This window comes from Melanostigma gelatinosum (genome assembly GCF_949748355.1).
Source record: "Melanostigma gelatinosum genome assembly, chromosome: 19".
Classification (NCBI taxonomy): domain Eukaryota; kingdom Metazoa; phylum Chordata; class Actinopteri; order Perciformes; family Zoarcidae; genus Melanostigma; species Melanostigma gelatinosum.
Window position 1 is genome coordinate 20,461,834 of NC_136652.1, and position 12,838 is coordinate 20,474,671.

Here is a 12,838-nt window from a genome sequence, read left to right on the forward strand (position 1 = left end):
TCATTCGCCGGACGAGCTGCATGCACCACCACCACCACCACCACCACCACCACCACCGAAAGCAAAGCAATCCTTCCGCTTCCCATCCGCCTTCCCCCTCTCCCCCTTATCTCTCCTTTTCCCCTCCGCCATCCCGCCGGCGTCCTCTCCGGGTTTCTCAACATCCGCCATTTCCAGCTCGATCGGGGCCTGCTCCGGTCCCGGCCCGGCCCCCCCCTGGTCCGTGTCCACCCACATGGGTCCGGGTGGAGGCTCCAAAGGGGTGTAGTGGAGCATCGGCTGCTGGTGCTGGGCGTCCGGCTGCGGAGGGAGGCTCTGGTGCTCCGGGTGGAGGAAGTGGGTTTGGTGCTGGAGGTGATGCAGCGGCTGCAGAGGGTGCTGCATGGGTTGGAGCTGCAGCAGATGCTGCTGGTGGTGGTGGTGATGCTGCTGATGATGATGATGCTGCTGCTGCTGCAGGTGGTGATGATGATGATGATGGTGCTGCTGGTGGTGCTGGTGGTGGTAGTTTTCCACGATCTGCTTGTCCACATTATGGATAATATCCTTGGGCTGGTTTTTGAGGAACTTCTGAAACTTCTTGGAGGCTTTTTTGTTGGTCACAAACCAGTCCTGTTGGAAAGACGAGACGGGGTCAAAGCAAGTCAGCGGGGGGGCTCTTCTGATTCATCCCGATTGTAGAAACAAGGTTCAAGCTACTTGATTCTAGAGACGTCCCGATACCAATTCCTGCTTTATCCTTTCACCTCGTCATGTATAATGGTTATTTGCATAATAACACATAATTCAACAATAATGATGTATCTGCATTCAAGCATTTGCTTTGATTAAACCAAAACAATCTCGTCATTATTAGACATTTTCACTGAATAGAGCTTAACCGCATCATAATGTAACTCAATGCAACCTTCGTCAGCGTTAGCCGTTAGCTCCGTTTATTAGCAAAGCAGGACTGTGCTGCCCACCGGCTGCTAACAGCTAACGCTAACCAGCTCTCCTTTTGCCTATTCCAGCACCGGTTTGTTGTTTTCAGTGCAGCATTAACAGGGAAAACAACGGTGTAACCACAGGTGCGTTGTAGTACTTTGTAAGATGTACGGATCAGGTAGCAATAGACACGTGTTGTTGTTTCTGTGTAGCCTAAATGAGCCGATACATGACATCACGTGATATCAGATGGACCTGCGTTCTCACCGATACCCGATCCAGCATTTTAGATATTGGTATCGGAACAACTCTACCTGTCGTGAACTACGTCGTTACCTGGGAGTGGACGGAGTTGATGTGGTATTTCACTCCACTTTCAGAGTTAAACTCTTTATTGCAGATCAGACATCTGTACTTTCCAGCCTCAAAGTCGCCCTGAAACGAGAGGCAACAAAAGAGCCATGAAACGATGATGAAGCTGCAATACTCTGCACCTGTTATGTTACACCAATCACTGCATCCGTATTGTGATCGCCAAAGCCGACTTCAACCAGGACATTGGATGGTGGTTAGATTTTTACGTTGTAGTACACGGACCAGACTGAAGGTGGCATTTTTGGAAAAACGACACCAAGAACATGACTTTAAATTGTATCGATATGTATCAATATTTACTTCACTATGCATGGTTTCTCTTCCCAAAGCACAGTTATCTTCAGAGAGAGAGAAAAGAAGGCTGACGTACCCTCGAGCAGAGTCCCAGATGAGCCTTCAGTCCAGACACACTGGTGTAGGTGGAGCCACAGCCCTGAGGAAGAAACGACGCGTGTTAAGGGTTGTGCACTTTAAGAAAGACACTTAAAAAAAATATGAAGGTTTTAGTGAAGATGTGTTTGTAAAGTAGTGAGCACACAGCTGAATAAATAGACTTGGATTATATTGCACGAGTTGTGAGTTTGTAAACTGATGTTTCGATATAGTTTTGTAGTTAAACGCGGCTCTTATTTACTGAACTTTTTGATTCTCCGTTCACTGTTGAGACCTGAGAGAAAACTAACCGACTTATACTGAGAACTCAGTTAAATCATATTTTAAAATCGTATTACAGTCGAGACATCCTGTTTCACTAACCAGGATGCACACACATCATAACCACACAGCAAACACACACACACACACACACACACACACACACACACACACACACACACACACACACACAGCAACTGTAACCGTGATGTTTTCTACCTGGTTGGGGCAATGGACTTTCCTCTGCAGCTTCACCTCGTTCTTCCACTTCCTCAGCACCTCTTGGCTGAAGGCCGGCAGGCCCGGTCGGGTGTATTTCAACTGATGAAGGCCAGAACGAAGAAGAGGAGGTCAGTGACGGTATCCTCAGTACACACGTCTGTCTGGCCTTCACAACTCTGTTATCATCACTTGTCTCAGCTCCTCACCCGACCTACATTCCCACTAGTTCGTGGGAATGTTACACAATAAAACATCTTGCAAATCGATCGGTACATCTAAGCAGGGATGTCCCAGATAACATTTTCGGTTCCCATTTTTGGCGACTGACTTTTTATCGATAATAATCACATCAAATAAATGACAGCGACAGCCAATAAAAACAAATTAGCTCTTTTGTAGGCCTTAAATCAATAGACTGTGGGCTATGCCAACATGTAAAATAGGAGTCTGTCTATCGACCTTCTCTCACCTTTTTGTCGTCTGGCACCAGGTCCGACTGGAACTTCCTCTTGGGCCAGTCTTTGGGCAGCTCGTTGTTGGCGATCTCAGCCAGGTGGAAGTTGGCCACCTGGGCCGATGCTCGCTGCACCCGGCCGCTGGCCGTCCTCTCCGGGTTCGCCTCCCTGTGGGCCTTCAGGGCCTCGTCTTCCTCGCTCTTCTGGGGCGTCTGGGTAACCGGAGGAGAGACAATTGGATTAAACGGTTCTGAATCATCTGAATCGGCACACGAAATAAAAACACAGGACTCACGGGAGCATGCTCTGATTTCAGGTGGTACTCCAGACCGGCTTTGGACTTGTAGCTTTTCCCGCAGTGAGAGCAGTTCAGCAGCATCTTCTCCAGCTCGGACTCCTCCTTCCCACACTTCTTCATGTGGTACACGTAGCCCATGATGCTGGTGAAGGCAGCGTTACAGCCCTGACAAGAGAAGAAGAACATTTCACCGTGGATTCATCGCCGTTTTCTTATATTTGAAGAAATCTTCCGTTTTGTAGTTTTACCTCTTTAGAGCATTTTAATTTGCCCAGTCGCTTCAGGATTTTACGCAGTTTGTCTTTGATGGCACGATCGTCCAGGTCCTTGGCATCTTCTGCTGAGGGCTGAAAAAAAAGGAGGCAGCTGGAACATTTTGTAAGATGCAAAGAAACACTTCTACTTTAATGAAAGCTCCGCTCATCCAGGTGGACAATACTTTCATGGAATGGAGAGAATCTGCACAACTCTTCACAATTACTAGAGCTGTCCTCAGTCAACTAACACTCATACCATTTCATCAACGAAGACAAACAAAGAGTCAGATAAAAGCAGCACTTAAAGGTTAGCCAAAGTACTTCACGGAACCCGAGATGTAAACGAGCGGTCCCCCCCTTCGCACACTCCTTGGTTATGAATAGCCAGCAATAGCATGGATTGGACTGATCAGTCTTACCAGGTGGCTGTGGTCAGCCATGATGTGATACTTCATCCCCGTTGAAGACTTCAGCTGTTTCCCACAGTGCTGACAGGTGAAGGGTTGCTGCACACAGCGCATTAAAGTTACGTCACATAAATGTGCCGATTCATACAGAGTATCTGCTTTAAATCAGTACAGACGGAAAGGGATTCATGATTTTAGGTGATATGGTGTTTACCTGATGGTCACAAATGAATGTGTCTGAACAAACATTTGACTGACGTATTATAGGATAATCATTTTAGGAATTATGCATGATTGAATGCTTTTTTAATTAGGATTTTTAAAATGTCTCACATACCTCCTGCAGTACTCCAAAGTACCTCTAGGGGTACCTCTGATATTCAGAGGTCTACTCTACTTCTATACCGTATGAGTGAGGGCTTCATCAGACGGTACACATGTGTGTATAAAACGGATTAGAATTCAGACTAACGTCAGCGTAGAAACAGCGTGCTCACCAGTCTGCAGTTCTCCATGTGCTTCTTCAGCCCCTCCACAGTCTTCCTGCTCACACTTTTACATTTTGGACAGGAGACTCTGCCTTTGGCCACAATCTGGAGCTGCCATCGCTCCTCTTGACTTCCTGGTGGACGTCGACAAATAGAAGATTTGACTTTACACAGTTGAAATGTTTCAGGAGGAGGAGGAGGAGGAGGAGGAGGAGGAGGAGGAGGAGCGAATGACAGCCTTCTGTGTCAGAGCTCTTTTTATTACTGCAGCATGTTAATGGTCATTTTTATTTGAATAAAAACCTTATTGTACAATTCCATATTTTAATCTCTCCCCTGGAAGAACACACGAGACAGTGGGGATGGATTTTTCCTGGTCGTCTCACCTGGAGCATAGGTAGGAGGCTCCTTCTTGGTGGAGAGGACCGGGGGCTTCTGGTCCTCGCTGGGTGGAGCCGTCGAGGCCTCACCGACACTCGCTGCAACGGAAGCTGAAACATTTGCATTGGAGGACACTCTTTTAATGCTCTTTTTGCTCTTTTCTCATTTCATTAAAAAAAAAAATACATTTTCATATCTTCATCCTACAGCAGGGAAACTGCTCCCCCCTCCAATTAGTCTGCAGGGAACGCTGCCAAGAATGTCACAACGGCCAACACGACTTCTTCATTTCTGCACGAAATAATCGGAATAAAAATAATAATGTCTCTCTCTCAGCCCGTTAAATGTGAGCCGGTAACTTACAGGAGTCTCGGCCCTCTGGTGGCTGTGAGAAGTTATGAACAGCTGGGCCTCGCTCCAGCTCCACTCGGAGGACTTTCTTCATGTTCAAGTCTTCAAAAATAAAAACGTAAACAACAAAGTCACATAAAGACCAAAATACTCTACATGTACCAACACATTATAAATGCATGTGAGAACAAAGGAAAAACGCTCATATATTTAGTTTGGGCAGTACAACTACATACTATTGATGGACACACAGACGGGATGAGAACAGGCCACTCAGCCTTCACATTCGCTGGATCCCATAATCTGGTGTTAACTTTATATTATTCACATCCTGAGTTGCAGCTGGTTTTAAGGTGCTGCTGAAACGTGTTCCAGTACGTACCGGGTCTCCAGACGTGCCCTCTGTCTCTGCTGGCGTTGCTCCAGCCCTGGTCTTGGCTTCGGCCAGTTCCCCACGCCTGCTCCGGCCCCGAGGAGGGCCCGTCTCTCCCCGGATCCCTGCCCGCGTTCCACACCTGATCCTGGCCTCGGTCTCTGTCGGCCGCCCACCCTTGCTCGGGGCCCCGGTCCCGGCCCGTCATCCAGGCCTGGTCCGGTCCGCTGTGGGCCCTGTCCCTGCCCGGGATCCACGTCTGTTCTTGACCGGAGTGTCCCGCTCGGTCCCTGCCGGAGTTCCAGACCTGCTCCTGCGGTCGGTCCCGACCCGGGGCCCAGGCGTCGGGGCCCCGGTCCCTGCTGGAGTTCCAGCTGTGGTCCTGAGGCTGGGGCGGCTCCCTGCTGGCCTCGGGGCCTTGAGGCCACACATCCTTTCCCACCAGTCTCGGTGGCAGCCTTGCAGTGGGCGGAGCCATGGACCCGGGGTCCGCCCCATTGGTCAGGCCACCCGATGACATCACTGAGCAGCTGGTGGTTGGGTAATCTACTGTTCCTATGGAAACACTCTGGAGGTCCTCGTACCTGATGAAAAAAAACCAACCCATCAACACTTATTATTTTAGGAATGACAATAAAAAGTTATTTAAAGGGCCAGTGTGTTGCATTTAGGGGGATTTATTGACAGAAATGGAATATAATTATTCATCAAAAGTATGTTTTCTTTAGTGTTTAATTGTGTCTTTGTTACCTTAGAATGAGCCGTTGCATACAAAGCTAAATAATTACCTTTTATTCATCACCACAAGCTTGTTGGATTAAATATTGTCAATAAATATAATAAATAATAATACATGACGTTACACTTGAACGTCAGTATCCGTCATGCAAATCTACAATCTGCAAAGCAACAAGTCGACGTGTCTCTTACCTCTTTCTACCGCAAGTCCTCTTCATCTTTACAGAGTCTTGGGCTTCAGCTTCGTCATTCTGAAACATTCAAGTACAGAAATGTGAAGAAGAGATCCAGCAGTGCACACACAGTTAACACCGTCGGAAGTATTAGCAGATGGAAATGGACGTTTCCTCAGAACATCTGGACGGTTTGCTTAAATCAGACATGATTGCATGTAACAGGGTGCATGCTGGGTACTTATTGCGTCATTCTCACCTTGGGATATCCGACTGAATTTAAGTCACAGGTTCTTTCTGGTAGTCGCTGAACAACTGTTGGGAGGGAACATTTAACTTGATTCAGAAATCAGAGAAACAGACGCAGTGAAAGGTTTTCACAACGATCATCTGTAACCTGCTTTTCTTTCTTTTGTTACCTGGACATGGGACTCCACTTTTGGGTTGTGACTGCACAGACCTTCGTTTTCTGGGCACATACAAAGGCGACATGTCCCCTCCAATGTGTGCCGGGTCCATTCTAGGAGAGAAACCCCCCCCCCTCGTAGAAATCACCACTGAAAACACAGAGAGAACACACATTTCAATTACTGTCATGCTTCCTACATGGTTGCATCAGTCATAATAATTTACATTTCTATATGACAAAAAACAATTAAGTGTTCTGATAAAATAGACGAGGTTAAGGCAGGTTCTAACCTTAGCCATCGGAGGTTAGTGCCTAACCGTAACCATTTAGAAGAAACGCTGAACCTTCACCATCTGGCAGGAGCTTTGATAATTGTGGGGAATCATCTACACAACACTGATGTATTATCACGGTGCAATGACTTATTCTCAGGTGCATCTTCTTCTCAAAGTGCCATGAGATAATGTATACACATCCACACGAACGTCACAGGTGCAGAGGAAAGTTTTTTCAACAGTTCTGTGTTTACATGTTGACCACTTTTGATTAAAAACAAACAAACAAACAGAGGGGTTCCTTTAAAGAGCATGTAATGAGGATTTGCAATATATTAAGTATTTCAAATTATCCCCATTTTTATGAGCTGCATCAATAAAGTCATGAACACATGCATCACTAATCATAGTCCAGTAATATAATATATGCAACTTCTAAATAACATTCTGCATGATGACTACTTTCACTTTTTGATGCTCACACTTTTGGAAGTGTGACTACTTTTACTTCCACCACTGTGTATATTACCGTAAAACATGAATGCAAAATCTGATTTCTCTGCGGCACCATGAAGGTCTTGCAGCAGAAGTAAAGTATTAAAGATGAAGCAGCGTGTCTCGCTGCAGCATCCCGCTGTGTTGCATTTCCATCACGCGTGACATTTGAACGGTGTTATCTTTATTTGTTGGTGCGTGGATGTGTCTCATCATGATAGGCCACTGACCTGCTGCTTGAAAAAATAAAAAACTGCACAGAGGCTTTCAAAGAGCGACACGAAATGTAGTTAAAGTGAACGATATATATATATATATAGAGATTTTTTTTTTTTTTTTAAATGTGTCGGACCACATGTAAAGATCATTATGGTCTATGTGGATTTAAAAAAAATAAAAAATAAAAATAACATTTTAGATTTTGACGACGACGGAGAGGAAAACACGTCCAGCTAGAAAGCAGAACTAGCTCGCTCGCGAGCCGCTGTCCCCAGTGGGAGACACGTCATTAACCTGTCCTCTCGGTCTTTTCATTGTTTCTTAACGAGGAGGAGAAAATGCAACGCGAGCCTACCGTCCTACAGCTCCCACCCTCTGCAGAGACGGAGAGCCTCCATGTCTTCCGAGTCCGCCTGGCCTCCTCCTCCGTCCACCAATGGAGGGCTAACATGGAGGAAGGCCCCGATCCGGGAGTGAAACAAAACTCTTTAGACAAAACAACAACCGACAAACCCACAAAGCGTTGACAGCGTCTCGATATGAAGGACGCACACCGGCAGTATTCGCTACACTGTATCTGGACGTTGTTCGGAGGAACGCCCTCCTGCTGGAGGGAACAAATAAGACCCGCATCTGCTGCTGCGTTCACGGGTTGTCGGAAATACCGGCATTTTCCAAGATCACAATCATCTTCTATGTGTACACAAAACTACACGTTCAAGGAATTTCACTTTAAGGCCTCGTGCATGCCTTTAAAAACACTGTCATGAAGTAATATATTCCTTTATGATAAATATAATATTTAATGTAAACTAATTTATATTTATATTATTTTATATTATGTTTATTATATTATATAAACTGCTATATATTTACATTATCTCATAATATATTTAATACAATATATAAACTGCTTTACATTTGTATTTTTTTATAATATAAACTGCTGGGTCTGTTGTTTTTTTGGGGGGGAAACAAAAGTGGCATGATGTAAACCTGATTTACTAGAATGTGTGATTGTATGCTGTAATGGCTGTGGGATAAAAAGTGTGTTTTCCTACAGACACACATTTGGCATATATGGTGTCGTATAAAATGTAGCTTAAGATACTCAAGTGGCCAACAAATACCTACGTATGTATACAGTACCGACTCAGTATTGAGGTACTTTTACTTGGAGTATTTCCAATTTATGCTGCTCTCATGAACCACGATTACTCAACATTTTATTCCAACACTTAAATACACAGAAGAGAAATAAGCTGCTGTGGTGTTGTTTGAAATAAAAACAAAAACAAGTTTTTCTGCAACCGATGAAGGAAGTTACCAGATTTGGAATGTGAAGGAGTGACGTAGAGACGCCATAAATGGCTCTGGTAGAGGCAGCGACCTGTCAATCACAGTAAGCCCGCCCTAAAGCATCCCCTGCTTTATGGTCTGTGTGACTCTAAATGGACCATAATGTACTAAATGAACATCATGCTGTATTGAAGAAGACTTGAAACTGGAGATTGAGACATAAACTCATGTTTACAATGTTTACTGAGGTAATAAATCAAGAGAGAAGTAGAGTCATTTTCTATAGACTTCTATACAACCAGAGGAGTCGCCCCCTGGTGGACACTAGAGAGAATGCAGCTTTTAAACTTCTGCGTCGGCTTCGCTCTCTGCAGAACGGGAGGTTGCCGCCTGGGTGCAACATAGCGGACTCTGTGAAGAGGACCTGCTCCCTCAATCTTAGTTCAAGGTGATTCTACTCTAATGAAAACATAGGTCTATTATATTTAATTTTTGCAAATATATCTCCCAAAATGCTACACACTGTACCTTTAAAACCCTGCAAGTCGCTCTTTAAAAGAGCTTGAAGGGTTGTGCTTTAGATTGTTCTTTACATGTAATCAAAATGTCATCAATACTTTACTGCTAAGATTATGTAGCTGATTGAAATCTTGAAATAAGCTGCTAAATTTGCATAAATAAAGAGTGAGTGGAAGTTAATTTGCAACAGTTTGAGTAAGTGAACACTTAAAGGCATGTTTACTCCACATACATCCTTAAAGCTGTCTGTAATATCACATGAACAGCGTGCGTGTAACGCACCAGCAGCTCTGCAGTTCCTCCTTCCTCCTCTGTTACTGCTGGACACACTGACGCAGCTGCACGTCTCCTCTCTGCACTCATTCTGTCTGCGCGCGTCTCAGAGAAAGTGAAAGTGTTCCACGACCGTGCACGTTTTCATAGCTGTTGTTATTCCCCTGTCTGGTTTGAGACCGAAATGCCAGAAGTTTTATCAACAAATTACCAGGCTATTTCGTAAGTAACTATACGTAAGTATAGTAAGTATAAAGTATCTTGTAAAAGTTGAATATAGATTCCGTGCGAGGCTGTGAACTGCTGAATCCCAACCATGTATCGGAGCCATCCAGGTTATAGGCCTCTGAGGTAACTTTCGCTGTTCAAGCTTGAGCAGAGCTGCAGTGACACAACAGTTTGTGATACGTAGCCTCGTTTAGCTTTATTTTATTAACTGTGTTGACTTTAAGTTGCTCTTTCTCCATTTCCTCCTCAGAGACATGGACCAGGAGAAGATTACTGGTGGGAAAACAAGTTTGCTTATTTTTATAAATTAAATTACTCAGTGGTGGAATGTAAACAAGTACATTTCCTCAAGTACTGCAACTCAAGGTGATCTTGCATTCGAAGGTTTCAGACAAACTGAAGGATTGAGAGTAAATGCAGCAGTAACAGTGAAACACTGACAGACACCGTTTTGATGCACAATGACTACTTTCACTTTTGATTCTTACAGTACATGTCTGCTGCTAATACTTAAATACCATTATTTACCAGGACCCTTTCTCATTTAATATATATATATAACATATACATATATATATATATATATATATATTCAGTGTGGTATTAGTACTTTTACTTAAAGGAACAGTGTGTAGCATTTAGGGGGGGTTTTAATGTCAGAAATGGAATATAACAACTATGTTTTCTTTAGCGTGTAATCATCTGAATAAAAGAATCGTTGCACATTCGTTGCATTAGAATGAGTCGTTTCTATCGACATACGGAGCGCGTCCTCTTATCGGAGCACCCGCCATGTTGCTACGGAAGCCCACAACGGACAAACCACACACTGGCTCTAGATGGGGCCATTTGTGTTGTTTTCATGTTGAAGCGTGTCGGTCACCGTAGTTCTCCTACACACTTGGCACACGGGTAAAGTTTCAGGTGGTTGCAATCTGCAACCTCTCCACTAGGTGCCGCCAGATCCTACACACTGCACCTTTGGAGTGAAGGATCTGTCTTTGAGTGTAATGATGTTACTTTCCCCAAAAAATTATCATTATGTTGAAAAATCACATACCAATTTAATAAAATATCAGTATCGCCCTTGTTTTACGCCGTTTATGAAAGTGATAAAGTTTGTGAATGTGTAAAAACCTTTTCCAATGTCTGCTGAGTCTATCTAAATGTCTGTTTTTAACTAGATTCTCTCTGAAACGATGTAAAGCTCAATAATGACTCGGACATTCTTCTCTGTCTTTAGTGTCGGGGAAGAAATTCTTTGTCCACCTGGCAGGAAAAACGAACGATGCTCATGGCGACTTTGTTGCAAAGCTTAAAGGCGTTGGCAAAATTGACGTGGCCTCTCCTGAAGACAGTGACTTCCTCGTGGTTTTCTGTCCCATCGTTTCACGAGTCGGACCGGACATCAGCACGGCCCTCAACAACACTCCAGGTAGGAAATGCCTTCGTTCGCCAGTTTCTCATTGGACTTTCGATTCCCATACTTTTAGCTGGCGCTCCCAAGACTCAACACAACCTTTCACATCATGACTTTGGTTTTAAAGACTCTGACTCATTTGTTTGTGCTGTCTTTGCTTACAGTTGGTAAACCAGTAATTCTGGTGGTGATGCATCACACCTTCAATCGTGAATACGTTGTTACTGAAAGCAGGAGACAGGTGTCCGACGGAAACGTCCTGCTCACTGTGGACATCCTGTTCCACCAGCGCAACCTCCTGAGCAGCGACCGCAACGACATAGCGTGGCACGAGGTCGAGAAGCTTCTTGGATTTTCCCGTTCAGTGGTAACGAATATATTTACTGATCGAATACAATCGATGCAGCGTGAGCTGATATTTGTGACAGATAACAGAATCGTTACTGTGGTCCACCTCTGACATGATGCAGTTTCATTGTGACTAATTTATATTTCTTATTTTATTTTGTTTCTTCCTTTCAGTCTCCTACCCGGAAATATAGTAAGTGTTACATTAACCTCATATTTCAGATCAAATGACTTCTCTCTTGATTTATTACCTCAGTAAACATTGTAAACATGAGTTTATGTCTCAATCTCTAGTTTCAAGTCTTCTTCAATACAGCATGATGTTCATTTAGTACATTATGGTCCATTTAGAGTCACACAGACCATAAAGCAGGGGATGCTTTAGGGCGGGGCTACTGTGATTGACAGGTCTCTATCACGACCTCGTCCGGTCTGGGAGTTGTCCGTGTTTCCGTCTTAAAAGCTTTAACCCTTTCACTGTGTGTGTTTTCAGTTCATGCAACTTAATTGTAACATTCTGTTCACACAACAATGTCTTAATCAGCGTTCAGTTGTACTGAACTCTCGTGTCACTTCTGGTTACAAAAAAACAAGATGGCGTCAGACAAAAATGCCGAACTGGAGGCTTCAAAGCCAACGTCCGTATTGAGGTGTAAATGATACCGGATGACTCATTGTTCTTCTTTATTTCAGTACGTTTGGCAGCTGGTTTTGTGGTGATGGCGGCAGTGGTGGTGTTGATCATTGTCATCGTTGAAGTGAAGAAGAAGGTCTGAGAGGGCTGCTGCTAACACGCACGACATGATTTTGTTTCAGTATTGTTTTAATATTCGGATAAAGGCATTGGCAAAAACAACAAAACATTCAGCAAAACAATGCTTGCTGCTGCTTTGTGCAATTAAAGATAACGATTATATGTTGTTCCTTCATAAAGAATGAATAACAATATATCCATCAAAGTGATTCAATCATATTATTGTGGATTGTCTCTGTACGTTTGTCACATCTCTGATATGGATTCTTATCAAAAATGAGGTAACGGTCTTATCATAACAAGTCGATTTAAGTGGTTGGTCATACGACCTCGTTCGCGTGAAGCCTACAGCGACTCTAACTTTGTGTTTGCACTTTCACTGATCTGAGTCCTGTTTACTTGTAGTGTCACGACGATGCTTCAAACGCAACTTTAAGAGCATAATGCCTGCACTTCAGTCGCTCTCTCTCCACTTGATGACAGCTCTGCACTGAGCGGTG

General features: G+C 44.1%; 2 protein-coding genes across 4 annotated transcripts; one reads left to right on the forward strand and one right to left on the reverse strand.

The window, feature by feature from the left end:
• Positions 1-7,977, reverse strand: znf512 (zinc finger protein 512; the record flags this gene model as incomplete). Its single annotated transcript, XM_079290281.1, has 16 exons — positions 7,853-7,977; positions 6,519-6,656; positions 6,359-6,414; positions 6,119-6,177; positions 5,198-5,772; positions 4,828-4,917; positions 4,470-4,574; positions 4,093-4,217; positions 3,608-3,694; positions 3,180-3,278; positions 2,929-3,096; positions 2,648-2,845; positions 2,176-2,277; positions 1,673-1,735; positions 1,264-1,362; positions 1-612 (listed from the first exon to the last, which is right to left on the reverse strand). Exons 2-16 carry the CDS (start codon positions 6,616-6,618, stop codon positions 1-3), a joined length of 2,538 nt encoding a protein of 845 aa, XP_079146407.1. The 5' UTR covers positions 6,619-6,656; positions 7,853-7,977.
• Positions 7,978-9,711: 1,734 nt separating this feature from the next.
• Positions 9,712-12,519, forward strand: LOC306793666 (uncharacterized protein). Of its 3 annotated transcripts, none has more exons than XM_079291370.1 (6): positions 9,712-9,824; positions 10,067-10,092; positions 11,060-11,251; positions 11,401-11,603; positions 11,759-11,777; positions 12,278-12,519. In XM_079291370.1, the coding sequence occupies exons 2-6, from the start codon at positions 10,071-10,073 to the stop codon at positions 12,358-12,360; spliced, it is 519 nt and encodes a 172-aa protein (XP_079147496.1). In that variant the 5' UTR covers positions 9,712-9,824; positions 10,067-10,070; the 3' UTR covers positions 12,361-12,519. The 3 variants fall into 3 exon arrangements, with proteins under 3 accessions (XP_079147496.1, XP_079147495.1, XP_079147494.1); XM_079291369.1 differs by having other exon boundaries at positions 9,724-9,939; XM_079291368.1 differs by having other exon boundaries at positions 9,746-9,810.
• The last annotated feature ends 319 nt before the right edge of the window (positions 12,520-12,838 follow it).